General features: G+C 48.9%; 5 protein-coding genes across 16 annotated transcripts; 2 read left to right on the plus strand and 3 right to left on the minus strand.

Annotated features, from left to right (window-relative positions):
- Nucleotides 1–1150: 1150 nt before the first annotated feature.
- LOC120694547 (uncharacterized WD repeat-containing protein C2A9.03-like) lies at nucleotides 1151–5986 on the minus strand. Of its 12 annotated transcripts, XM_039977708.1 has the most exons (12): nucleotides 5804–5972; nucleotides 5566–5680; nucleotides 4868–5038; nucleotides 4315–4401; nucleotides 3911–3955; nucleotides 3662–3758; nucleotides 2541–2675; nucleotides 2351–2455; nucleotides 2185–2276; nucleotides 2009–2114; nucleotides 1837–1923; nucleotides 1162–1745 (listed from the first exon to the last, which is right to left on the minus strand). In XM_039977708.1, the coding sequence occupies exons 6-12, from the start codon at nucleotides 3662–3664 to the stop codon at nucleotides 1332–1334; spliced, it is 942 nt and encodes a 313-aa protein (XP_039833642.1). In that variant the 5' UTR covers nucleotides 3665–3758; nucleotides 3911–3955; nucleotides 4315–4401; nucleotides 4868–5038; nucleotides 5566–5680; nucleotides 5804–5972; the 3' UTR covers nucleotides 1162–1331. The 12 variants fall into 12 exon arrangements, with proteins under 12 accessions (XP_039833640.1, XP_039833635.1, XP_039833633.1 ...); XM_039977706.1 differs by lacking the exon at nucleotides 3911–3955 and having other exon boundaries at nucleotides 1151–1745; nucleotides 5804–5984; XM_039977703.1 differs by lacking the exon at nucleotides 3911–3955 and having other exon boundaries at nucleotides 3657–3758.
- Nucleotides 5987–8075: 2089 nt separating this feature from the next.
- On the minus strand, nucleotides 8076–8891 carry LOC120695590 (zinc finger BED domain-containing protein RICESLEEPER 2-like). Its single transcript, XM_039978797.1, has 2 exons — nucleotides 8276–8891; nucleotides 8076–8173 (listed from the first exon to the last, which is right to left on the minus strand). The coding sequence occupies exons 1-2, from the start codon at nucleotides 8874–8876 to the stop codon at nucleotides 8076–8078; spliced, it is 699 nt and encodes a 232-aa protein (XP_039834731.1). The 5' UTR covers nucleotides 8877–8891.
- A 5378-nt stretch (nucleotides 8892–14269) lies between these two features.
- On the plus strand, nucleotides 14270–15361 carry LOC120694548 (SKP1-like protein 1). Its single transcript, XM_039977712.1, has one exon. It carries the CDS (start codon nucleotides 14361–14363, stop codon nucleotides 15078–15080), a length of 720 nt encoding a protein of 239 aa, XP_039833646.1. The 5' UTR covers nucleotides 14270–14360; the 3' UTR covers nucleotides 15081–15361.
- A 1845-nt stretch (nucleotides 15362–17206) lies between these two features.
- Nucleotides 17207–18281, plus strand: LOC120696232 (SKP1-like protein 1). The gene has a single exon (XM_039979361.1). It carries the CDS (start codon nucleotides 17367–17369, stop codon nucleotides 18003–18005), a length of 639 nt encoding a protein of 212 aa, XP_039835295.1. The 5' UTR covers nucleotides 17207–17366; the 3' UTR covers nucleotides 18006–18281.
- Nucleotides 18282–19825: 1544 nt separating this feature from the next.
- LOC120694549 (non-specific lipid transfer protein-like 1) lies at nucleotides 19826–21766 on the minus strand. Its single transcript, XM_039977713.1, has 3 exons — nucleotides 21154–21766; nucleotides 20940–20966; nucleotides 19826–20059 (listed from the first exon to the last, which is right to left on the minus strand). The coding sequence occupies exons 1-3, from the start codon at nucleotides 21521–21523 to the stop codon at nucleotides 19926–19928; spliced, it is 531 nt and encodes a 176-aa protein (XP_039833647.1). The 5' UTR covers nucleotides 21524–21766; the 3' UTR covers nucleotides 19826–19925.
- Nucleotides 21767–22968: the final 1202 nt, after the last annotated feature.

Here is a 22968-nt window from a genome sequence, read left to right on the forward strand (position 1 = left end):
GGGCTCTCAGCCGGGGGCGAGGCGCGCGGAGGCGGCTGCGGGCGGAGGCGAGGGGTGGGAGGCGGGGAGGGGAAGGGAGCGGGAGGGGGAGGCGGAGGAAGCTAGAAGGCTGAGGAAGGGCGGGGGAAAGTGGAGTGGGGAAATAAAAAAAGAAGAAGAAGGGCGCGTGTGGACATCGACCGTGAGTTGTGGAACTCACCGTCAACCGGATATTCAGCATCGCGAGCGCTGCCCCTGGCCGCCCGGTGCGCGGGCACTTGTCCGGCACAGCCACGGCGCGTGTCGACCATTGGGTGGACGGGCTTCCGGCTGGCGGGCACATGAGCGTACGCGCCTGCCGTCGCGGCTGACATCAGACTGGTCGTTTCGTTCACGGGCACTGCTAATTTACGGTCAAACCGTACGGAGGGGTTCCGTGCGGTCGATTTTCCGACCGTTTATTTTTTTCCTATTTTAGTAAGTTTTTTGTCGTTTTCTGATTTTAAGAAATTTTTCAAGAAAAAAATTTTGAGAAAAAAGACAGAAAATTTTGACGAGAAAAATTTTAGAGAAAAAAAATTGAGAAAAAAATTTAAGATGGAAAATCAAAGAAAAAAATTGGAGAGCAAAAAAAAAATAGGAAACAGGGAACCTTCAAAGAAAAAAATTTTGCAAAAAAATTTTGGCGACAAAAAAACTCAAAACCTATGGAGCTCCGCGCTCCCCGCCGCCGAAGCCGCCGCGCCGCGCCTCCCCGCCGCATCCAGGGAGGCGGATCCGGCCGCGGCGGCGCCGGAGGAGCCCGCGGCGGCGCCGGAGCGCGGATCCAGCGGCGTGCGGAGGCGGATCCGGCGACACGCGCGTCGGTGGAGCGCGGATCCGGAGGCGCGCGGCGGCAGGGGGAAGGAGGAGTGAAGGGGGGAAGGGGAGGGTCGCCGGGATCCACTCGGAGGGCCGGGGGGGAAGTGGAGGGTCGCCGGGATTCTCTCGGGAGGGGCGTGGGCGAGGGGGAGTGAAGGGGAGGCATCGGGGAGGGGGGGACGGACTCGGGTGGAGGCGGACGGGCCGGGGTGACCGTACTTACGGTCACCCGCATATTCATCATCACGTTCGTTTGCGGCTGAGGCTCGGCTAACAAACTTGTCATTATTAAACGGCGACGAAAAAAACATTGCGCAGCAATCACCACTAAGCATTCCAAATTAAGTACTACGTAACATTCTTTGCTTACAAACAGAATCCGAGGAGGGCACGCGCACACGACACCCTCTGCCTTTGGCCATCTCAGACGCAGTTCCAACTTCCTCGTTCATGTACAACACGCGACACACCACTGCACGAAGTACACAGCCTCATAGATACGAGTCCAGGTAGCCGTGGCGATGCCTCCTCCTGAACTCGATGAGGCTGCCGTACGTGCGGTCCGCGACGCCGACGAACAGGGCCTCCGCGTCCGGGCTGAACGACACGCCCGCCACCTCCCCGAAGATGTCGATCTCCTGCTCCGCCGCGTAGCCGGCGCGCGCGTCGTACACGTGGACGAAGTCCGCGGCCTCCGCCGCCGCCAGGAAGCGGCCGTCCGACGAGAACCTGAGGCCCCGGATGGCGCCGATCCTCCCCTTGAGCACCGCCAGGGACCGCGAGAGGTTGCGGACGTCCCACAGCCGGCAGGTGGTGTCCTGGTTCCCGGTGGCGAGGACGCGCCCGTCGGGGTGCCACGCCGACGAGAACGAGTAGTCCAGGTGCCCCTTGAGGCTCGCGATTTCCTGCAAACGCCACACGATCGTCTCATGTTACCAAGGCATCTTGTGGGAGGTTCGAAGTTTCAGATTGCTAGTATGACGACGATCCAGGTACCTTGCCAGACTGAAGATCAGCTATCAGACAGTCAGAACTATCGCCAAGAACAGCGACAAGCTTGGCATCAGGACTCACTGATGTGTCCTGTTGTGGATACAAAACTAGAGATGTTATAGTGGAACAAGACTGAATTACAGACTACCAGAGGAAGACATGAATATTGACTCACATTGACTGGCCATGGAAATGTTAAGTGGCTAAGTAGCCTGAATCTCTCGGTATCAAAAACTCTGACAGCACAGTCGTTGTTGCCAGCAATCACTCGTGTAGATCCACTGCATTAAGATAGTTATTTCTGAGTACTTGCAAATTCAAAATCTTAATACTGACTAGTAAGCTACTCACTTGGGAGACTCGTACAAATCTACAGTATTTGTGATGTTATCATCATCTTCAGTAACACTTGTACAGAAAGCCACTCCAGGTTGATCAACGTACTGTCCAAATACAAATGCATGAGCTAGCATAGAAACAATGAATGAAAGCTGTGCACACCTTGGACTCGCCGTACCTTGCAAACTAGTTCACCCCGGAAACCACCAGCAACCATAAGATTGTCTCTTACGGCCATTGAGCAGATCTGCATTCTGAACAACGGACGAGCTCCCTGGACCTTCTGTGAAGTAGGGGATTGGGTTGGAAATAGAATATATGAAGAATACCAAAAACAAAAATATAATCTCATGCAAAAGAGAGCAAACCTGCTTTGGAAATACATTGTCTATCACATTGAGCACTTCCTCCCCTCTCTGAAGAAGAGAAGACCAGTGCATCACTGAATAATTCTGGGCCATGTAGACATCATGCTTTGATGTGGCCCAAACAAGGTCCCTCAGCTGCAGATTTCCAGAATATGGTTACCACCTTTGGGGTAGAAAAGAACTAAGAACAGTATCTCATAAGTGGTGTTCCATACAACAGAAAACACACAGATGGCTGTATTTTTTCTAGCAACAAAATGCTGACAATTAGTTGTTCACAGTAGTCGATAGGCTAGCTGTAGTATACTCTAGTAAAAAGCAAGCCACCTATTATCAAATTAGGGGTGTAACAAGATTAGGGAAAATAGTCTCTCGACAAGCACACTGCAAAAGAGAATCAAAATGCATAACAGCATGACAAACAAATAAAATGAGCAGCACGATTAGGTATTCTCCATGGCAAAGAATCAGCCAGAAATCAGATAAATGCAACCAATGTTCTGCGTTTCCACCTGTCTAAGTCTAAGTGTGTTTCCTTTGGTGGAAGCTCAAAATTCACACAAGCCAGAGCCACTAGACACCCACCCATACACCTATCTATACCTTCTGTAAATTCAGTAACATGTTTGGCATTTAGCAACATCTGACAGTGACTAGTTACATCAGAAAGAAACATGTTATTGATGATATACTACAATCACCAATAACATTTGAAGCAGCCTCCATTTTTTTTGCAAGACATTCTCTTATATGATACAAAAGAAATGCAGAACAAAAGTTTCTGTCCTCCGATTGGTTTACCATTTATGGAAATGTCTCTATGAAACAGCACGATGTATGTAATCATTTATAAGAAACTCAATAGACAACGTCGGGAAAGAGAACTGGTAATAACAACCAACCATGTTGTTAACAGCAGAAACAACTGACACACATGCACCGTTATTTCACTTAGCTAGCATTACAACAGAACATTCAGATAATTATTTGTCAAAAGTTGACACCACATGCAATGTCCTGCATAAAATTTTGTTAGCCCCTACTTAAGATCCAACCTGCCAAAAAAATGCGAGCATGAATTATCCAGCAGAGGCTCGCTTATCATAAACAACCTACCATACCATATTCGACAGTTGTCTTCATAACAACGCCGGCCGCTGAGGATGCTTGTCCACCTGCTTATGGGCTCTGGTGAAAGGATAATGTAGCAGTGATGTCCTATATCACAGCAGTGTTAATTGTAGATAAATACTACAGCTTCAACTAGCATATCTAACTAAACTCATCACACAGCCTGCAATCAGCGTTATGGTATTACGGTTACACTCTAGAATGAAGAGAAAAGCGTAAGTAGGAACCAGAAACTTCACCTACTGAAACGGAAAGTGGTCAATCCTTCAAAAATATCATAACATCTACAAAACAGAATAAGGGCGTAAATGCAAATAGCTAACATTTGTAGAATGAACATTTCAACATTCTTATTGGTTTTTTCTAAGCCTATGTTTATTCTTCTTACTCGCGTATACTGACTAACTGGCCGACTAAATCACCTTTTGTTGTGAATGACTATTGATAGGCAAAAATGCAATGCATTATGCCATTATGAAAAAAAAAAATCAAGGGCAAAAAAAAAATCTTGTGACCAGCAAGGCTTGAAGGGGGGAAAACACTCTTGTCAATCCAACAGGCTGCTGGGTCACTTTGACATTACCATGAATTCTTTTACGAATGCTGGGAAGTGAAAACCAATTTAATTGTAAAAGATATATACCTGAAAATGAACTACTGTTGACCTGGCAAGTCTTGTGTTGAAGCAGAAGTCATAGAATGTGCCTTTTTTATCCACTTGTTTGCACTCCTATAAAAGGCGCGATAAATGTTACACAAATTGTGTGACAAAGATTGCATACATCCCTAACAGGAAAGCTGAGTCAATAGCAAGTTTCTGAGTTTCTGGAATCTTTTCGTGTCCTACTTCAAACTGGAAATGTTTGGAAACTGCGTGACATGAACCATTCAATGTTTGAGATAAGCACCTAAGATACAAGAACTAATTAAGTCATAAAAGGTAGCAGAATTATGACTATATCCCACTGAACATACTACTCTAACAGATTGAACTCAAAGTATGAAAAACTATTGAGAAACTACTATAAAATGCAAGTGAAATAGATTGCATAATGATACTCCATAAAGTACACAATCGGTAGTTCAGCAATGGTCAGCTTAATTTATGATGTGGCTTCATGAAAGCTCAAGGACTATTGGAAGAGATAATTGACTTGTTGCAGAGTAAGACAACCATACAGAACATTTAATCTCACCGAGTCCAACAATTCGTGCGACCTGGAGAGGCTCTCATAGTTCCTGTACCCATTCAGCCTCTTACCACGGTAATCGTCTCTACTGTATTGCAGCCTCTCCCACGGTATCCCTTGCATATCTTTCCCGTTTCTATACTCCGCAGCAGAAGTGGTGTCGTACTTGTTCTTATTCTACAGCAAGCATAAAAACTGGGTGTTTGTTATGAAGCTCAGTGAGAAGGCAAAGCAAAATATGCACCTACAAAGGGCCACAGAAAAAAAAAACAAGGAACCAGCACACACGATTTTTCGCATGATGCAGCATCTGTTTTTGCCAACCAAGAAAAACAGAACAAAAGCTGAAGCTCATTTTCCACCCGAAGTGGCAGTTTGGTGGGTTCTCCAGGTGTCGATATTTTCATCAACTTAATACCTTGGCCACCTGCCACTGACCATTTCCACTCGCTACTGCCAGCAGCAGGAGTCGCGTAATCGTGTTTTGCACATCCTTCCAAAAGTTGTTACTCATGTATATGATGATGCCTCTATGCTAGTACAAACTAAATAGTTCACCCACCAAACTAGAGAAACTACAGTGCCAGTGTTACTGTACGCCTAAAATATGTGATCTTACGAAACGAGGTAACAATGAACAAGAAAAACAGCGTCTGTGACAAGACACAACTGAATCTGGGCAGTCAAAACCCCTTTCTCCGTACCTGTCCAGAGGTATCGCCGGCGGCGCCGCCGAACCTGTCGAACTCCAAGTCGTCGTAGTCGTCCAGCAGCTCCAAGTCGTCGACCAAGTCCATGTCCATCGTCTCTACGAGCAGGCTAAGGAAACGAACCAGGGGAAAAAAAACTGTGTGAATTGGCTGAGAAACCAAAAGCTGCAGCGCATAAAAACAGCAAGGAATCGGCGCGTGGAGCAGAAAGGGGGAGAAGCAGCAGCGATACCTGGGACGCGCCGAATGATTCGGGTCCCGTGAAGCTGGGGTCGTGCGCGAGATCCTCGGATGGGGCACCTGAACTTCCGATTCGACGCGCGAGACGAATCGAATCGAGTGGCTCCGCGGCGGGGAAGGCGGGTGGAGGTGCGAGCGACGGAGCGAGGGAGGGAGGACGCGGTCGGCGAGTGAAGGGTGTGCACGGCGTTTATACCGCCGCTGGGCAGAGGGGGGGCGTTACGACGGGAGCCGTTTCCGTCATGTCAGCCGCCGCCGTTCGGCGCGGGCCGCGGAGGCCGTCGTCCGCCTCGTGGTCTCTCTCGGCCGCCGCTCCCCTGCTCACCACCGGTGCAGGTGGGAGCCACGCGTAGCTCCAGCCTGCGACGCGGCGTGACTCGTGTGCGGCGGCCTGCGCCATGTCTGCTGACGCCTTCCTGAAACACACCGTATGCTTGGATTGGAGCCATCCGGCCTCGGTGACGTTCATCACAAGCCGGACGTTCCTGGACGGCGAGACGCTTGCACGTCGCAAGTTTTTTTTTTCTCTTGGAAATAAATTGCTCGTCGCAAGTTACGGGGAGATCCGACGTGCTTCAGCTCGTTAATCGCCCCGTTAATCAGAGGTGCCATGAGCCCAGGACCCTGTACTGTAACCAGTTCTGGACGGGAGGATCGACGAGCTCTGTTCAGTGTGGAGCCTCGTGAAGGGCCTGGTTGGCGGGACTCCGGCTCCTTAAAAAACAGCTGACTCCTCTGGTGGAGCGGCTTCTCTGATGGAGTTGGAGCTGTTTTGAAAAATGTTTGTCAAAACGGCTTCACCTGTTGGATTGAAGTAGTAAAATGTCTAAATTACCCATCATTGTATTTTTTCTTTTCTCTTCTTTTTTTCTTCTTATTTATTCCTCTCTTTTTTTCTCCCTTTTTCTTTTTTCCCTCTCTTCCTCCTTATCTACTCAGGCGCCTCTCCTCCACTGCCGCCGACTGCCTCGGCCCGCCTCGGCCCCGCCTGGGCCGCGCGCTGCCTTTGCCGCCGCCCGCCTCGGGAGCGTGCTCCATCCGCCGCTGCCGGCCACTCGGATCCCGCCTCGGCCTCGCGCTACCTCCGCCGCTGCCCCCCGCTCGGCCACGCCTCGGCCGCGCGCTGGCTCCGTCGCCTCCCTTCTCCACGCCGCCGGACGCCTTGGGCGCGGGCTCCCTCCGCCGCCGCCGGCCGCTCGGACCCCGCCTCGGCCGCGCCCTCCGCCGTCGATGGCCGCTCGGCCGCGTGCTGCCTCCACCGCAGCTTGTCTCCACGCCGCCGGACGCCTCGGGCGCCTGCTCCCTCCACCGCCGTCGGCCGCTCAAACCCCGCCTCTGCCGCGCGGTTCCTCTGCCGCTGCCGCTGGCCACTCGGGCCCTGCCTCGGAGGGGCATTCTGGGACGTTAGGGGGCGGAGCCGCTTGGAGCCACGAAAACGTGGCTCCGCCTCCCGTATAGAAGCCGCACCTGGCTCCAAGTCCGGCTTCGGGTCCGGAGCTGCAGCAAAAACAGGTGTTTGTCAGGGCTCCGGCCGGAGACGTTTGTGGAGCCGCTTGCGGAGCCCTGCCAAACATGGCTGAAGTCGTGATCGGTTGGTGGGTGGGGTGGGGTGGGGTGGGGCCGTGAGCGTGAGGGGCCTGCATCGAAAACCTTCGATACGACAGTGGGGACAGCGAATTGGATGACGATGACCCGTGATTGGCGCAGCACTAGCAGGTGTACTGGTGGTCTGTGGACGAGGCTGCCGTCTCACCAGTCGTTGCTCGGGGACCATTTGCCCTCTTTGCACATTTGCTGGGACAGGCGGACGTGACCGGCAAGTGCACGGAGCATCGTCTGGTTGCTGTTGATTCAAGATGGCAACTAAATCCGTGCGGATACTAACTTCACAGATCCGCACCCGCAAGTCCAAATTCTCACCCGCAACCCGCTGCGGGTATAAAATGGTACCCGTACCCGTTATCCGCGGATACCTGCGTACCTACGGGCATGCCCATGTACCCGCAAAATTTTAAAAATCAAACATATAATTCATTTTTAACAGAAAGCAAAAACTAATATATAGCAACCAAGTAAATTCAAGCCAGCAAATAAATAGTCTGATACATCTAAGCCAACAAATAAATAGTCTGGTCCATGATACATCCATCCATCTTAAATCAAAGCCAACAAACAAATAGAAGCATACAAAAATCCAAGAGTCATTGATCAACACCATTATTACATAAATTATTCAGTTGAACCAAGCAAATAGTGGAAACTCATCAGTCGGAATCAGCACTATTGATGCAAGAATCTGCCTTCATTTCTTCTTGAATGTCTTCAAGGCATGACCAGAAGCTATTGGCCCTATCACCATCATCTACAATCAAGTTTCACAAACATTAGTAGCTGCAGTTTATAGTTCTTATATGAAAAATACAACACAGTTATGCAAATACAGATTAGTATAGTACAATACTACCTTTGAGAGTGTGACGAAGCCAACTTTGCCCACACATCAAAGCTTCCAATATCTTAGGAGTAAGACGGCTGCGATGCTCACTCAAAACCCTTCCACTAGTGCTAAAAGCTGATTCAGAAGCTACTGTTGTGATTGGAATAGCTAGGATGTCCCGAGTAATTTGCCTCAAAGTGGGATAACGGGTTCCCTCCAACTTCCACCAACCAAGGATATCAAAATAATTATCATCATGAGGAAGGGTTTCTTCATCCAAATAGCGATCTAGCTCATTCTTACTTCGAACATAGCTATTAGTCTTCTTATTTGTAGCAAGAGTTTTAAAAATTGATAACACAGCTGCTGCATCAACTGAAGAACTAGCACCACTAGATGATGTACCCACATAGTCATGTTCTTTAACTTGGTAGTGTTTCATCAAATCAGATAGCAATTCATGAGCCTCTTCCACATAAATTTCAGCATTTTCTTCACCAAAAAGGGCAATATAGCAAGCATGTAGCATTGTCATCTTAAGACGTGGATCAAGAATGACAGCAACAGCCATAAGACCATGTATATCAGCCCAATACTTGTCATATTTTTCTATCATGGCAGCAGACATTTCCCTATTTTTTTCATGCTCATCATGCTCCCAAGATTTGATTTTAAGTTTGATCTCACATACTTTAGGGAAAAAAGGTTGGCTGTCACATATTTAGTATCGGAAAATAGCTCAGTGAGGTCATAGAATAATCCTAATTTATCACAAACTATACTAGCAAATATCCAGTCATTTGGTGGTGGACAAACATAGTTCCTATCAAGCTCACCCAAGCATTCGAAAACCTTCCTATAGGGTATAGCAATCTTAAGCATGATATAGGTTGAGTTCCATCTAGTTTTACAATCTAGTTGCAACTTCTTGACCAATTCAACCTTTTCATCTAGTGCTGTTTTCTCAAACTTTTCATACCTCTTTGGTGTAGCAACCCAGTAAGCAATACTGTCTCGAATGTTTGAAACTGCACTTGCAATGACTTCCATGCCATCTTTGACGATGAGATTGAGAATGTGTGCGCAGCACCGCATATGCAGCCATTTTCCTCTCAAAAGCATATTAGTTGCACCAAGCCTTGTCTCCATTAACCCAATCATGCTATCATTGGTGCTGCAATTGTCAAGAGTGACAGTTGATACCCTCCGATCAATATCCCAGCTTTGGAGGCACTTGTGCAATGCATCACAAATAGCTTCTGCAGTATGGGGGGCACGGCACATACATAAACCTACACATAACAAAGCATAGTTCAGTTGTAAAGTTCATAATTTATAGAAAATATAAATCTGAACAGCAAGCAACAATTCATGAAAAGAAAGATAATCACCTCAAAATGCAGCTTTTAAGCATCCACGAGTCATCAATAAAATGTCCAGTGACAACCATATAACCTCTTTTTTGATTATCAGCTGTCCAAAGATCAGTTGTAACAGCAACACGGCAATTGGTCCTTTGCAAGAATATCCTAGCTTTCCTTTTCTCACCCTCATAGAAATGCATTATGTCCCTTCTAATAGTGTTTCTAGTACCCATTTTAAACAAAGGTTGCAAGGCACTAACAAACTTACGAAAACCATGGTGATCAACAATGGACAGTGGGTACTCATGCAATATAATCATGGAATAAAGAGCTTTCCTAGCTACTTCTTGATCAAACACATAGTTTTCTACACTCACTGCTCCTTTTTCAGTGGTTCCAAACCGCAAATTAGTTTGAATTTTATCCCCTGGCCTCTTGTTATTTAAAGGACAAGATGTGAGATGGGTTTTCAGATGGGTTGTACCATTCCTTGAGACGGCTGAAAGATTCTTGCCACAATGCTTGCATTTAGCCTTCCATTTTCCATCAACACACACTTGGGTGAAGTCATTCCACACTTTAGAATATTGCTTCCTCTTTTTACCAGGACCAGCAGCTTGTTCCTCTCCATCTGAATTGTGCACAACATTTTTCTTCTGTTGTCTCAGTTGCAGCTGCTACAGCACCTGATGCTTGGGAGCCTGGAACTTGGGAGCTACTAGGTGTACTAGCCATTGCAACTGCAGAACAATTAACATGTTCAGATTCAGGGACTGGAAACCGAGCAGTCTGAAACTGAATGATACTACGTAACAGCAAGATAAGACAAGTTATCTCATGGCATGACCCAATCATTGTCAACCCAAATAATAGTCATATCTTGTATAAAAAAACAGAACAAACAGAGCCACTTCTCACGTCATGCTGCATTTGTATGAAATCTGTATACCTGGTCACCCCTCATCTCAATACCATGATGAATCTGTGCTTAAGGCAACAAATATGCATTGGCTTGCGACCAACTCATCTTCTGAAGAATACTGAACATATTCTGAAATTTTCCCCAGTTATTAATAACGGAAACCAAGCTTGCGTGGCTTACGATAAAAGGAATAGTAAAAAGAGTATATATATCCTTATCCATCACACCCCTAGTAATAATTAAGAACTTAGTTGCAACAGAATCAGTTAAGCGAGAAGCAAGACTTGATTGTCTGATCGACATGCCAAAATCATCACCACAATACTGAGACTTCAGATCAAGCCAATACGAATAGATCAAGCATATACAAGAGCAGATCTAGCGTACACAAGAGTAGATCAGTGCATGCGGCTGTCACTGCAGTACATACATGAGGGCGAGCGGCGGATGTACCTGTGGGAGCGCAGACCGGAGGGGGCCTGGAGCGGCGGCCGGAGGGGGAGAGGCCGACCGGAGGGGATCTGCTGGCCGTCGACCGGAGGGGATTTGCTAGCCGCTGAGTCGCCGAGTCGAAGGGGAGCTGCTAGCCACCGAGACCCTGAGCCCGCCAGGGAGAGCGCCGGCCGGAGAGGGAGACGCCAACCGGAGGGGAGAGCGGCGGCCGGAGGGGAGCCAGCGGCCCTGGAGGGCTGGAGGCCGAGCGCCCGAGGGCGGAGGGGGCGATGGGGTTTGCGGGCTTGCGGCTGGGAGCCTGGGACTGGGAGTCGGGGAGACGGGGACTCGGGGGTCGGGGTGGGTGAGTGGCGGCTGGGTCGCTGGGAGGCTGGGAAACCCTAGAAATTCTTATATATACTCATGTATTTGGACCCACATGTCAGCGGGTATGCGGGTTTGCGGGTTCGGGTATTAAATTTTGAAATCCGTTAGCAAATACCCGTCGGGTTTGAATTCGTACCCGCGCCCGTGCCCGCGGGTACGAACCCAGACCCGAATTCGCGCCCAACGGGTTCGGTGTCCGCGGATTTGCGGGTTTTTTCTACCCGTTGCCATCTTGCTTGTTGATTATTATCTCTAGACGAAGATCCTGTTTGGTTCGTGATACTTTTCTATAAGTCCCTAGTACTTATGGGGCTAAATAACTAAACAGAAGAAATTTTTTGAAGCTAAAAGTAGGTTAGAGGCTAAAGAATGAAAAGTTCCTCTTGAGAAGCTTTTTGAAATTTTTGGCCTACAATTCCACCCTACCCCCGTGGTCCCCCTCCTCTATCTCCATTATGGCTGGCTGCATGCATGCAGAATAAGGGTAGTAGGGTACTTTGTTCACTTCATTTAATGTCCTTTAGTCCATCTAGTTCATAAAATCAAATAAGTAGGGACTAAACATTTTAGCCCAAGAACTAAATAGGCTAGAGACTTTTTGTAACCAGGGCCGAAGTTTCAGCATACTACAGGTAGGCACTAAGCATATATACACGTACAAAAAAGAGATGTGCTCTAAGTAGTGCCGATGTCAAAATAATAAAGTTTTATAACTGCATGAAATTGGTCCATTCAATTTTTTTTAGGAAATTCCAAAAACTGAATGGGAGTATATGCATGCGCCCAGCCTGGCAGCCGGACGCGTGGCCCGGGAGATGTGCTCGCGCTCCACCTCGCCCCGCCGTGCCGTTACTGCCGACGGCCAGTTCGAACGGCGTCTGCTCACGCCGTGAGCCTGGCCAGGTTAGCGCCGCCGTCAAGCTCTTTCCTATTTTATCATTTCCGGAAAACTTCAAAAGAGGGACGTGGCGAGCGCCGGTGCGCCGAGCGGCTGACTGGCCAGGAGATGTCTTTGGATTAGCCCCATTAAGAGATTGCTTGATCGCTACGATTTGGCCTTTGGCGGATATTTATGTTATGCACGTCGTGTCTGCTTATAATTTGGTGCGTCTGGATGGCAACATCCAAGTCTCTTAAAAAAACTGTTGATGGAATGGACACCACAACTATATAATATATGCATCTTTTCAGGAGACAAAATGCAACGTGCGAAAATGACTTCGTGGTCACACTTCACTGTCGGAGAGTGTAATAATCCTTGATTTCCAACGGAGAAAAGATAATCCTCTTCACAAATTACTCTTTTTTTTAGAGGTACAAATTACTCTTTCTGATCATCTAATGAAATATCTTTTCAAAAAATCATCTAATGAAATCTCAAGTTGTAACTATGGCCCCGCATGAGTTGCTCTGCATCTCAAAATCTAAGCGAAGTTAATCTAAAAAAAAAATCTAAGCGAACTCCAACTGGAGTGGAGAAGTCCAACTGAGCTCAAAACCAAGAAGCGCTCTCATTCGGCCCACCAGAAGGACCAAATAAAGGGGCTTGTGCAAAGCCCACACCCAATTCCGACGGCGTCCATTGATTCCATCCTCACCCACTCCCCAGCAAGAGAGGTTTTGTTGTCAAGGCCAGCGAGCGCGATGGCGGCGGAGAAGGGGGAGAAGGCGGCGGAGGAGGGAGAGATGGGAGTGAAGGCCGCGGATGAGGAGAAGGGAGCGGCAGCAAAGGGGAAGGGAGAGAAGGGTTCGACTACCGCGGATGCGGAGAAGGGAGCGACGGCGGAGGGGGAGGCAGTGGCGACGGTGGATAAGGGAGCGACGGCCGCGGATGAGGAGAAGGGAGCGACCTGCCATTTCTGATCAATCATCTGAATTCCTATATCTCTGTTGCATACTATCTTGATTGAAGGTGTCTATTGTTTATGAGAGCGCTCTTGATCTGCTTGCATGAGCTGAAATACGACCCTGATATGCTTGTCACATATGTTCAGTACATGCAAAATGGTGGTAGCATGATGATGTAGTGAGTTTTATCCTAATTAATTCGACTTGTGTATTGCTTTAGCACATTCAGTTCAGTCAAACTGTGGAAGTTGATGTGCTTCGCTTTCTCGCGTATTCTGGAACTGATTTTGGTATAACACCCTGCAGTCCTGCACCCTGCTTGTACATGTCCTTCATCCTTCGGTAATCAGTAGTTCTTGGTGCATGACTTGGCAACAAGTCAATAATGGGGAAATATGCGTTCCATTGTTCTTGTTTAGTTGTTGTCAGCGAAGTTTTGAGATGCAATGTGGGGTAGCAAGCTATAGGGTTTCAAGACAAAATGGACTGAAAAAGTAACAGCTTATTACTCTGCATCCCCTCTATGTTTGAATCACACAGTACTGGTTCTTTTCTTTCTTTTTCGTTCGGCCTCATGATCTCGAACAGCTGCGGTGAGTAAAATCATCATCCGCAAAACAACATTTTCAACTTGATGGCCCACAGGAACAGCTGCAGTGAATATATCTTATCAAGAGACAAGGGAAAACGTGCCAAAGTGACTTTGTTTTCAACTTTCCCCGTAACACTACAAGTACCTGACAAAAGAAGGGGAAAAAAAAGGAATTCTGCGACAATAAATGGACCGCAGGACTGGGCCAAGCGTAGTAACAGTAGTCCGGCCTCAAAGTGGAGCTCGTTTCCATTTGGGCCAGGCCATCAGTCAGAAACAAAGGAACGAACCAGTAGTAGTCCGGCCCAGAGCCCAAGACCGCACGACCTTCTTGCGGTCGAAGAAATGGAATGGCTGGTGCCAGCTGCCAGCCACGCCTCCCCGCACCCCCCCAGGCCCCAGCCGTGGGTCTCGCGTATAAAGCAGAGCAACGCCGCCAGCGCCACCCCAGGTTCCCAACCCGATCATTCCAGCCTTCCAGGCTTCCAGCCGTGCCCAGATCAATCACTAGACGCCGTGAGAGCGCCTTAGCGAAGCGAGGGTTTCGTCCTTGAGCGCGTGAGAGCGATGGCGGTGGGGAAGAGAGAGACGGGAGCGGCGGAGGTGGTGGAGAAGGGAGGGTCGGCAGCGATGGCGGCGGGGAAGGGAGAGAGCGGATCTACGGTGCTGGAGAAGGGAGAGAAGGGATCGGTGGTGGCGGAGAAGGGATCGGTGGTGGAGAAGGGAGAGATGGGTCCGACGGTGGCGGAGAAGGGGAAGGGAGTGGCGGAGGAGGCGGGGAAGGAGGCGGCCGACGGGGATATGATCACCCTGGAGAGCGCGGATGGGAAGGCGTTCGAGGTTTCGAAGGAGGCGGCGGCGCGGCTGTCGAAGCTCCTCGCCCAGAAGATGATCGACGGCGGCTGCGGTGGCGGCTGCATCAAGCTCGAGAAGATCGGCTCCGAGACCCTCGAGAAGGTGGTGGACTACTGCAACAAGCACGCCGACCCCGTCCCCAGCGCCGCGTCCAGCAGCAGCTTCCTCGCCGCGCCATCCAAGGAGCTGGAGGATTGGGACCGCAAGCTCGTCGACTGCCTCAGCCAGGAAGCCCTCTTCAACCTCACCGCGGCCTCCGACTCCCTCATCATGGACGGGCTCCTCGACGTCACCTGCCGCCAGATCGCCGACATGATGAAGGGCAAGACCATCGCTGAGATCCGCAAGATGTTCAACATCAAGAATGACTTCACAGAGGAGCAGGAGGAGGAGATTCGCCGGGAGCACGCCTGGGCCTTCGGCGACGCCTAGGAGCCTTCGGGTCTCCACTTCACGCTGCGCTAACATCTCGCTGGATTTGCCGGCCTAGCGGTTCCGTTCTACTGTCCTTTCTTAGTTGCTTACATCGTGCGGTGGTTCACGACTTGCTTCTTACTAGTAGTAGTTCATAGTTGTCGGATTCAGGCCAAGTATTCGGTAGTAGCATGGTCAGTTCATCCTGTCGAAGAAAAACAGAATCGAATGTGTGGTGGAAGTTTTGAACTGCTTGCATGAAGTGATGAATGAATATCAACATCCTGAATTGCCCGTCATTTCTGATCGATTCCATGCAACTGCTTTTTGTCTGTTTAATGTGTTCTGATGAGTCATGTTGTAGCTAGCAATCACTCTTGATCTACTTGCATGAAGTACTTTACCCTCCCAAAATGCATGCCATGTCTTGTTCGGTTGATCAGTCCCGTGAGATTGGCGGCAGCAATGGCTGCAAGTCTGCGATGCAGCATGATTACTCGATATCTGCAGTTTTGCTTGTATGATGCTGCAGCGAACACTTTATCCTAAATTTGGTGCTCTTTTTAGATTAAGTTGCAGGCTGTGATTGTTCTTTTCCAGTTAACGACATGAAGGTTGCTCTGTGTCTGTCAGTATTGTGGTGATGATTTTGGCATGTCAATCAAGAAAGTCTTGCTTCTCAAGTCTTAACTGATTTTGTTGCAACTAAGTTCCTTAATCATCACTAGGGGTGCAATGGATAAGGATATACTGCTGTTACTATTCCTTTTATCGTAAGCCACGCAAGCTTGGTTCCCGTTATTTATGACTGGGGAAAAGCATTCTAGTCCCATAATATGTTCTGTATTCTTCAGAAGACGAGTTGGCAGCAAGCCAATGCATATCTGTTGCCTTAAGCATAGATTGATCATGGTACATTGGTATGAGGGGTAAACCAGGTATAAGAATTTCATACAAATGCAGCATATAACGTGAGAACTGGCTCTGTTTGTTCTGTTTTTTGTATACAGGATATAGCTATTGTGTGGGTTGACACTGATTGGGACATGCCATGAGATAACTTGTATAGATAGAGTGCTATCCCTTTATCATATCCTGGGAGGAAGTCTACCGCCCCTCTTGATCGAAGGTGTTATGGCAAATACTGTTGATTTTCTCGCTTCAGCTGCATATGTAATTCTTAAATGTAACAAGTCGTGAATGTTCAGTGGTGGGCTGGTGGCATGCTTGTTCTATCTGCTCTCTCCGCACTGGTTGGCTTGCATGAAGATGAAGTGAAAATGTTACGTTAAGTTGGAGGCAATCTTTGTTTAGATGCATTCAGTTTAATATAGAAAGGTTGCCATGTGTCTGCCTCCGAAAACTTCTGGTACTGATTGTGGCATGTGTGCGTATAAGCTTCCTCCAAAAGATACGCTTGCAACAAACTCTTAAATCTTTGTTCTCACCATCATGCAAATTTTATTTTGTCATATGCTGTTGTATACTCTGATTATGCTTGTGGCTTGGTTTCGTTTCGTCTATGAAAGCAGAGTAACAACAGCTCAATCCCAGAATGTGTTCTGCATCCTTCAGCACTGAGTTGGCAAAAAAAAAAAATGATGCTGGCCTGAAACATGTGTCTTGGTAAAGTTTTGTGCTGTTTTGAGCATAGGTTTGTCATAGTAATGCCAGGTAACTTGTTAATTTGTTACAGAAATTCTGCAGTGAATGAGATTGTAAATTACCCTGTTATTACATTGTGTTATTTTTGGCATAGTTTTGTGACTTTCTCCCCCTTTTTTCAACGAACACGCAACTTCATCATGCCCTGACCTAATTTTCGTGACAAGTTTTACATTGTAGCAACTAGCAATTGCTTGTACCGAGTCAAAAGAACAGGTGGTGCGTATGCATTTTTGTAAACTCAAAAAGAAACGTATGAAAACTGACTTCCTTTTCACACCCCTCCCTCTCAGATGGGAATGGCCACACCTGTTATGTTCCCAACTGGCGCAAAGAGAAATCCTCTCTATTTCGAAATGGATCGTGTAAGCCCAGCGCTGACCCAGAAATGTTGCTCGTCGGCCCAGACCGCAGGGCCATTCCTTCTTCCTTGCGTCTGAAGAAAATGGATTGGCTGGTGCCAGCCAGGCAGCCAGGCTTCGCCTCGCCCCGCTCCGAACTCGTGAAGGGCGGCTATAAAGCGGCGCCACCGCCGGCCCCGAGTCCCCCGACTCGATCATTCCGGCCGTGCCCATCACCCACTCACCGCGAGAGCGCGTACCGAAGCGAGGGTTTCGTGGTTGAGCGGGCGAGAGCGCGATGGCGGGGGAGGGAGAGAAGAGGGGAGCGATGGAGGCAGAGAAGGGAGAGGTGGAGAAGAGAGGGGATGTTGCGGCGGCGTTGGAGGAGGGGAAGGGAGTGGCGGAAGCGAAGGAGGTGGCCGGCGGTAAGATGGTCATCCTGTGGAGCTCGCTGCCGGAGAAGAAGCGGTACGATGTCCCGGAGGCGGCGGCGCGGCTGTCGGTGATCCTCGGACATATGCTCGACGGGTGCGCCAATGGCGACGACGTCGTTCTCCCTGTCGCCTCCAGGACCCTGGACACAGTGTTCGAGTACTGCAGCAAGCACGCCGAGGCTACCAAGTCCGACTCCGACCCCAACCCCAGCGCCGAGGCCAGTGTCGGCGGCGTCAACACGGCGGCGTCCGAGAACCTGGAGGATTGGGACCGCAACCTCGTCGACCGCCTCAGCACGGACGACCTCTACGACGTCATCCACGCCGCCAACTTCCTCGAGATCAAGGGGCTCCTCGACGTCGTCTACCAGAGGGCCGCCGACATGATCAAGGGCAAGACCCACGACGAGATCCGCGCCACCTTCAGCATCGCCAACGACTTCACCCAGGAGGAGGAGGACGAGTTGCGCGAGCAGTACGCCTGGATCTTCGACCGCGAGTAGGAGCCTCTGAATCCGCTTCATGCTGCTCACATCTCACTAAATCTGCCGGCCTAGCGCGCGTTCCATGTTCTGCTGCCTCCTTTCTTCTGACGCCCGTCGTAGTGGTTGCTTCGTACAGTAGTTGTCTCGCTTCGATAGGCTCAGATCAACTGGGTTTACGCACTTGCTTAGCATTTTCGTTTCGTCCTGTCGAAGAAGAACAGAAGCAAATATGTGGTGGAAGTTTTGAACTGCTTGCCTGAAGTGAACGAATATCACACCCTGACTCACCCGTAATTTCTGATTGATCTCATGAAATTTCTCGATCTCTGTCCAATGTGTTCTAGCTAGTATTACTGTTGCATCAGATGAGTGAAAGTGCATGTCATGTGTTCTTCAGTTCCATTCAACTGCTGGTATTATCATTGGTCAACCTGTGCAGTTCTGCTTGTAGTTGCATTGAAGATCTCGAACTGCTTGCATGAAGTGAGTCCTGATGTGCATGCCACTTCTCTTTAATCCTCTGCAGTTCTGCTTGTATTTGGTTAAATGCATGCACTTGGTTGTAACATTACGGCATGACAACTCTATCTCTGCATTGTGAGTGTGGGACCTGTTTTTGTTTAATTGCACTCAGAGAGAGCATTACAAAAATAGAACTGTCTCTGTCTGTAGCATTCTAGTACTGATTTGGGCATGTGAAATATTTGGTGGAACTAAATTTTGTAATGCATAAGGATGTTATATTTCTCTTACCTTTGAGCATAACTCAGTTTCAGACTCTGGTCGATTTCCAGTTTGAAATGAACAGCATTCCAATCTCTGAATATATTCTGCATCCTTTTTAGATGATATGTTCTGCGTCTTTCTTTCACTGCAATTGGCGGCCTTATGATAGCTGAACCTCTGCAGTTCTGCTTTTATTTAGTTGCAATGAATAGTACTTTTAAATGCTTGCAAAAAATGACTGAATGAAATGCCTGATGTGTTTCCTTCAAAAAAAAATTGAAATGTCTGATGTGTCGTTATTTCTGATTTATAACATGATTTTCTCTATCTCTGGCCAGTCTGTTCGACTGGTTGTAGCAGTAGCATCCCTATCTCTGTAGTGATTTACTTGCATGAAGATGGAGCAAGTATTCCATCCTCAATTTGATGTTGTTTTTGTCTGATAACATTCAGTTCAACAATACTAGGAATGTTGCTCTGCATATCTGTCTCTAAGATTCTAATACTGATTTGGCATGTGGGTCATACAAGCAGCATGTCTTTGTTCTCTCAAAGATTTAATCGCAACTAAATGCTTGTTCTATCATATTTAAGTGCAATTCAAGTTCAGACTGTGCCTAGTTTCTGAGTATGAATTGGTCAGGGGAATAGCATTGCAATCCGTGAACGTGTTCTACACCTTTAAGTACATGAGTTGGCAACAGATCATAGTATTGGAAAATAGTACTAGTAGTATAATCCATTGTGCTGTTTTGGCATAATCTTGTCATGATGACTGGTGTGGTGGACATGATGACTGGTGTGGTGGAGTGGCCGGCTACAGAAATAAATACAGAATGACATGAGAACAGCTACGTGTTTGTGTCTTTTCTGTTTTGGATACTGAGCATGCATTTCTGTTTTGGATGAGCATGCATTTTTTTCCATCATGTGGCGCGAATGTGAAGTGTCTGGTCATTATATTATCTTAAAACATTTCATAAATAGTCACATACTAGCTTGTTACGTGATACGACTGTGTTTCTTTTCCTACGGTTTAGACCTGAGAACATGAAACTGTCACATACTAGCAAGACCTGAAAATAAACTGCAGGCAACGCACAAGCACAAGCGAAATGAACAGCAACAACCTCTCCCAAATCAAGTCTCACTGAATTATGGCACAATGCTGATACACATCACGAGATTCACAGCAATTCAACCAACAAATCTTCAGAGGAAGTAGTAGGAGAGCAGAGGCGTGGCGACAGCGGCTACTATGGCGAACGCCGAGACCGGTGACCGAGCTGCCGCTGACTTCGACGTGCCTGGGCTGTTAGCAGCCGGTGCCGATCCAGAAGAGGGACCTTCAACATGAAAGCAGAGTAGTGAGACGACGAAAGATCACACAGCTTAAGGGACCAAAGGTCACACATAACGGCAGGAACCCAAGTTTTCTTCAGTTTAGACCTTGTTTCAGGCGCTAAATTCAGATAACGTTCAGAATTTGAGGGCACACAGCTGATGATGTATTATATCAGTGAGCATGGCATAACATACCTAACGGATTTCCACATCATTTATCTTGTGATACTTGCCATCCCATGATCAGCAGTTTGCACCATTTAGTTGCGAATATAATAGGTGTGCGACTTAAGATAAAATTGGTGGATCCAAAATTGGCTGACAGCCTGCACCTATGGTGGTCACGTACTATGGAATTGGCTGCCATCGGTGTCTAGGAAGAGCTAGCACCAGTCACGCTATGCGATTTTGGTCTCATTCCAAACAGAGTAGTCGAATTTACTAGTACACGAAGGAGAAAGGTGCCATCTGACGTAGAGATGTTAGTAATTCAGATTAGTACACGTTATTGTCCTAAGTCAATGTGTCAAGACAAAAAGACAGAGCGTTCAGGCTTCAGCCAATGTTTCAAGAACCATTTTTGCTGCTAATAAAGCTAACACTACTGTCACCATGTAGCTACAATTTCAGCCCTATTTTAGGTCAAAAATCATACATAAGACTTCACCCAGACCTTTCTGGTCATTTCAAAAATGAGAAAAACAACAACAGCGTAACCTTTGGTGCTTGTCATCTTATTTAGACTAAAGTAAAGTTTAACCTTGTACTGAAATGAACTGAACTGAAATTTCACAAAGTAGATCTACTAAAAATAATTCCAAAATGGATAAATCGTTTTGCAAAAGCTGAACAAGTAAAAGAGGACAGAGGAGTATCTGTTACCTTCAGTAGGAGCACCGGGCAATTTGACTGCAAAAAAAGATAATAACAAATTAAACATCCGCCTCCAAAAAATAACAAATTAAACAGAAAAAAGCTAAGATCTCAAGAACAAAAAAAAACAAAATGCAATATGCACATCACAAATTTATAACGTGAAAAAGAAAGGTTCTCTTGTCTCGGGCGGGGGATGAGGTTGAGTTGCGGTAGTGCTTACTGTTGCAGTTGCTGAGGGCGGCCGGGTTCTCGCCGCAGGCCGCCGGGAGCGTGGCGGCGCGGGTGAAGTTGATCGGGACGCCGTTGTTCTGGCCGAGGGCGGCGCAGAGGCAGGTGACGGCGGCCGGGCTCTTGAGTGCGCTCTTGACGCCGGCGCAGCACTCCTTGCCCGGCTTGGCCTGCGCGCTCCCCTGCTGCACGTACGAGAGGCACCCGATGAGGCTGGTAAACGCCGACGAGCAGTCCGCCGACGAGGCCGGAGCCGGTGCCGGCGCCGGCGCCTGCGACGCCGCGCCGGGCGCGAGCGCGAGGACGGCCACCGCGGCGGCGGCGGCGAGCAGGCACGGCATGCCGAGGCCGAGGCGCGCCATGCGTGTTTGGTCGGTTGGAGAGGGGAACGCCGCGCGAGGGGGTGGATCGGAGGCTGGCTGTGGAATGTGGAAGTGGGAGGGAGAGGGGGCGGCGGCGCGCGGGTTTTAAAGGCGGCGGAGTCGTCGGCTCGGCGCGACTCCCCGTGGCCAGCGCGGACGACGACGAGGTATTATAGGGTGCAGTTGGCGTCAGGCCTAGTAGGAGAGACGCGCCCGGTATCTGCGGATATTCAGTTGCGCGCTGCCTGCCGCTACACCACACGCCTCGAAGATAAGATGGCCCGAACGGCTAACTGAAACGGCTAGCTAGAGAGATGAAGTCCGCTAGAGGCGCGCACACGTCGTCCGCCGCCGGAATGGCCGGATCCGCTGGCGATCGCGACGGCGCCGCCACGTCGTCCCCATTCTTCCTCCTCCCCAACTATAGCGGGCATGCAGGCTTCCTAGCTCGATCGCCGGGGCGGCGCCGTGCGCGCACGGCGCGCGGGGCCTGATTAGACGGAGGCACCGTGCGCCGCCGTAACCTTCGCATTCGGCTGCTGGCTGTTTGCATAGACATTTGCAACTGACTGCCATGGCTCTGGGCACCCAAACAAAATTGGTGTGATCGCGTGCAACGGCATGATGCGGCCGGCCATGTGATGTGATGGATCGGGTCATCTTCCAGGCTGCGCGGCCGCTGCACATGCTTGTGGGCATCTGGCCGGGGGCGGGCGATACAAGTATAGAATTGTCGCGCAGTTCATTCCCAATGCCATGCGTGCTGCCATTTGTTCCGTAATCCTGTATACAGTTGGATCGATCGGTTGACGTGACTGAGATCTTCAATCTTAACTTATTCCAGCTAGCCAAGATCACCTAATCAGTACGGTGGGCCTACCGATAAACATATTCATTCGGTGGTCAATAGAATGGAGTAGTTTGTTGAAGGAAGGCTTAAGCTAGAGCTGTACTTAACAGTTGTTTATCAGCTGGTCGCGTTAGTTGCCAGCGGAGACCAATCTCTCATAAATAATAAACACTTGACAAAAGGGATGTTTACGAACACAGCAACGGATGAGTACAACTGGAGTCACGTTTACCATTTTGTCTATAATATATATATATACACACGCCTGTTGTGAAGCTGTTCCCTGATGGATTCAAATGCTCTGCCTAGAAGAATCGAAAGCTAACCGAGCTTCCCCGGCCCCCGCGTCGTCTCTCCCAGGGAGGCGACTCGGGCGGCTCCCCCGCCGCCCTTCACCGCCACCTCCCTCCCAGAGCTTCCCTCCACCTCGCCGCCGCAGGAGCAGGGCCCCGGAAGTACGGGTGCCTGCTAGGAAGGCGGCGGCGGGGCTTCTTTGGCAGTAGGTATGCTCCCGCTCGGGTGGAGGTTGCGGTGGCGCCGACCTTGGCTGCGGCGGCGACGGCAACCCAGGTCGGCAGATCCGGTGCCCTGGGGG

Source organism: Panicum virgatum, chromosome 2K (assembly GCF_016808335.1).
Source record: "Panicum virgatum strain AP13 chromosome 2K, P.virgatum_v5, whole genome shotgun sequence".
NCBI lineage: Eukaryota > Viridiplantae > Streptophyta > Magnoliopsida > Poales > Poaceae > Panicum > Panicum virgatum.